At 53.2% G+C, this 2,500-nt stretch overlaps 1 protein-coding gene across 1 annotated transcript in view; it reads left to right on the top strand.

Annotated features, from left to right (window-relative positions):
• The window catches only part of alg8 (ALG8 alpha-1,3-glucosyltransferase), a 6,337-nt gene that overhangs the window by 3,572 nt on the left and 265 nt on the right, over positions 1-2,500 (top strand). Inside the window, exons 8-13 of the mRNA XM_079356565.1 lie at positions 182-302; positions 395-534; positions 656-795; positions 893-990; positions 1,817-1,889; positions 2,034-2,500. The exon at positions 2,034-2,500 is cut by the window's right edge and continues 265 nt beyond it. Coding sequence (XP_079212691.1) covers positions 182-302; positions 395-534; positions 656-795; positions 893-990; positions 1,817-1,889; positions 2,034-2,259 — 798 coding nt within the window. The 3' untranslated portion in view covers positions 2,260-2,500. The remainder of the gene's footprint in view (positions 1-181; positions 303-394; positions 535-655; positions 796-892; positions 991-1,816; positions 1,890-2,033) is intronic.

Here is a 2,500-nt window from a genome sequence, read left to right as displayed (position 1 = left end):
ACACACACACACACAGAGACACACACACACACACAAACAGAGACATACACACACACACACACACACACAGAGACACACACACACACACGCACAGACACACACACACACTCACACACACACACACACACACTCACAAATGATGTCGTGTGTGTGTGTGTGTGTGTGTGTGTGTGTGTTTCAGGGTCAGCTCCCTCAGGTCCTGTCCCGTCTCTTCCCCTTTAAGAGGGGTCTTTGCCACGCCTACTGGGCGCCCAACATCTGGGCGCTCTACAACATCCTGGACAAGATCCTGGCGGTGCTGGGTGAGACTCCGCCCCCTCAGAGCGCCGCTCTTCTAATCAGCTCGCCCGATGTTTTTACTGAACTTTCTGTTTTTTTCTAAATGACTCATCAGGTGTTCGTCTGAAGCTGCTGCAGGAGGCGGAGCTTCCTCGAGCCTCCATGACAGGCGGCTTGGTTCAGGAGTTTCAGCACGCCGTCCTCCCCTCCGTGTCTCCGTCCGTCACGCTCGTCTGCACTCTGCTGTCCGTCCTGGTGAGACACGCCGAGCTGTCACTTTATCCCTCGCTGTGAGAGTCGGGAGGAGACGCCGTCCGGAGGGCGGGAAAACCTCAGCGGCGTTCGGTGACTGACTCTGGCTTGTTGTCTTCTGCAGCCGGCCGCGGCGTCCATCTGGCGGCGTCCTCGTGGCGCTCGGGGTTTCCTGCGCTGCCTGCTGCTCTGCGCTCTCGGCTCCTTCATGTTCGGCTGGCACGTCCACGAGAAGGCCATCCTCATCGCCATCCTGCCGCTCAGGTCAGAATCACATCAAGACCGCTGCACTGACTCCGCCTCCTCTGACATCACGTCTTAGCTCTTCTGGTCCCTTTTCTGTCCGTCTCTCTTCCTGCAGCATCCTGGCGGTGGAGAGCAGAGAGGATGCTGGGACCTTCCTGATCCTGAGCACCACGGGTCACTACTCGCTGTTCCCGCTGATCTTCACCCCCGCAGGTAACCAATGAGCTCGCTGTTCACCGTGACGGAGCAGCTGCTTTTATGTGTTGGCGTGTCGGAGCGACGGGATCATAAATACAGATGATTTAACGGATCATTTTCAAACTGTCCGTTCAGACATTTAAAGTTTTTTATGGCCGTCAGGATACCAGAGATATAAACTTAAAGGTGCAGTCTGTAGCTCCGCCCCCTGGTGTTTAAAATGAGTACTGCAGTCTAAACTCTAATCATCACAGAGCGCTGCCCTAGTGTTTAAAATGAGTACTGATGTTTGGATGAAGGACGAGTTTGAGGGTTCACATGGACTTGAGTTCCTGGTTTTTATCGGGGTTTTAAGTCTCACTTGTATTCGTGCACGTAAACATCACATCCTGATTTCAAACATGGCGGCGCCAACGAGAGCGTCTCATTCTGGAGCGAGGAATCACTTTTATGTTTCACTCATAAAACATGAAATATAATTGAAGGTCGGGGCAGATCAATACGGGCCGATCCGGCACGCGTCCTGCTGAGACCTCTGACGTCTTCCTTCTGTTACTGTGGACTAAAAACATTTAAACTTTCATCCATCATTTTACGGATTTTTATTTTGGGTTTATAAAGTCAAGTTTTTGTTCCACCTCAGTGTTTTCATGTGTTGTGTTCAAGATGCAGGAATCAGAAACAGGCGTGTTGTTATTGATCATGTATACGAGATAACCAGGTTTCTCTGTGAGCATGAACGACCTCGATCTGCTGGCCCATGGTCGTGGTCGTGGTCGCGGACGCCGAACGGGCGCTGCAGCAGGTTCCTCTCTGACCTCTCTCTGACCTTGTGTTGCAGAGTTTCCCATCAAAGTGGCGTTGATGCTGATGTTCGTCGTCTTCTCTTTCACCGCTCTGACCAAGCTTCACAGGTGATCATCTCCGTGTCTGTTTGGTTACCGCGGCAACGAGAAACAGTTGCCATACAGATCCGCTGCAGGAAGTAGTCCTGCAGGTCAGTAACAGGTTTGACTACATTACCCATGATGCTTTGTCTGCTGTCTCTCTCCTCTCAGCGGCGCGTCCCCTCTGCTCCGTCCTCTGGAGTCCGTCTACCTGCTGGGACTGGTCCCGGTCGCCGTCGCCTGTGAAGTTGTCTTCCCTCTGTCGCCGTGGCAACAGAAGCTGCCCTTCCTCCCCCTGCTGGTGACCTCGGTGTACTGCGCAGTGGGCGTGTGTCACAGCTTCCTGCGTCTGTACGTCAGCCTGCTGAGGGAGGAGGAGAGACCCAAACAGGCGTGAGCCGCCGGCCCGTCCTGGACCTGAGAGCTCACCTGTCCTCCTCGTGGACCAATCAGGACACAGTAACCACCAATCAGGACACAGTAACCACCAATCAGGACACAGTAACCACCAATCAGGACACAGTAACCTTCATCCTTACAACCACTGTGTCTATGTTCCTTCTTCTTCGTGTCGACCAACAGGAAGCTGCGTTTTTACACGACGCCCCTTAAAAAACACAGTGAAGAGTGTGTTTGTG

The sequence above is a fragment of the Symphodus melops genome (genome assembly GCF_947650265.1).
Source record: "Symphodus melops genome assembly, chromosome: 11".
NCBI lineage: Eukaryota > Metazoa > Chordata > Actinopteri > Labriformes > Labridae > Symphodus > Symphodus melops.
The sequence above is the reverse complement of the archived record's forward strand: the minus strand, read 5'-3'. Positions and strand labels throughout refer to the sequence as shown.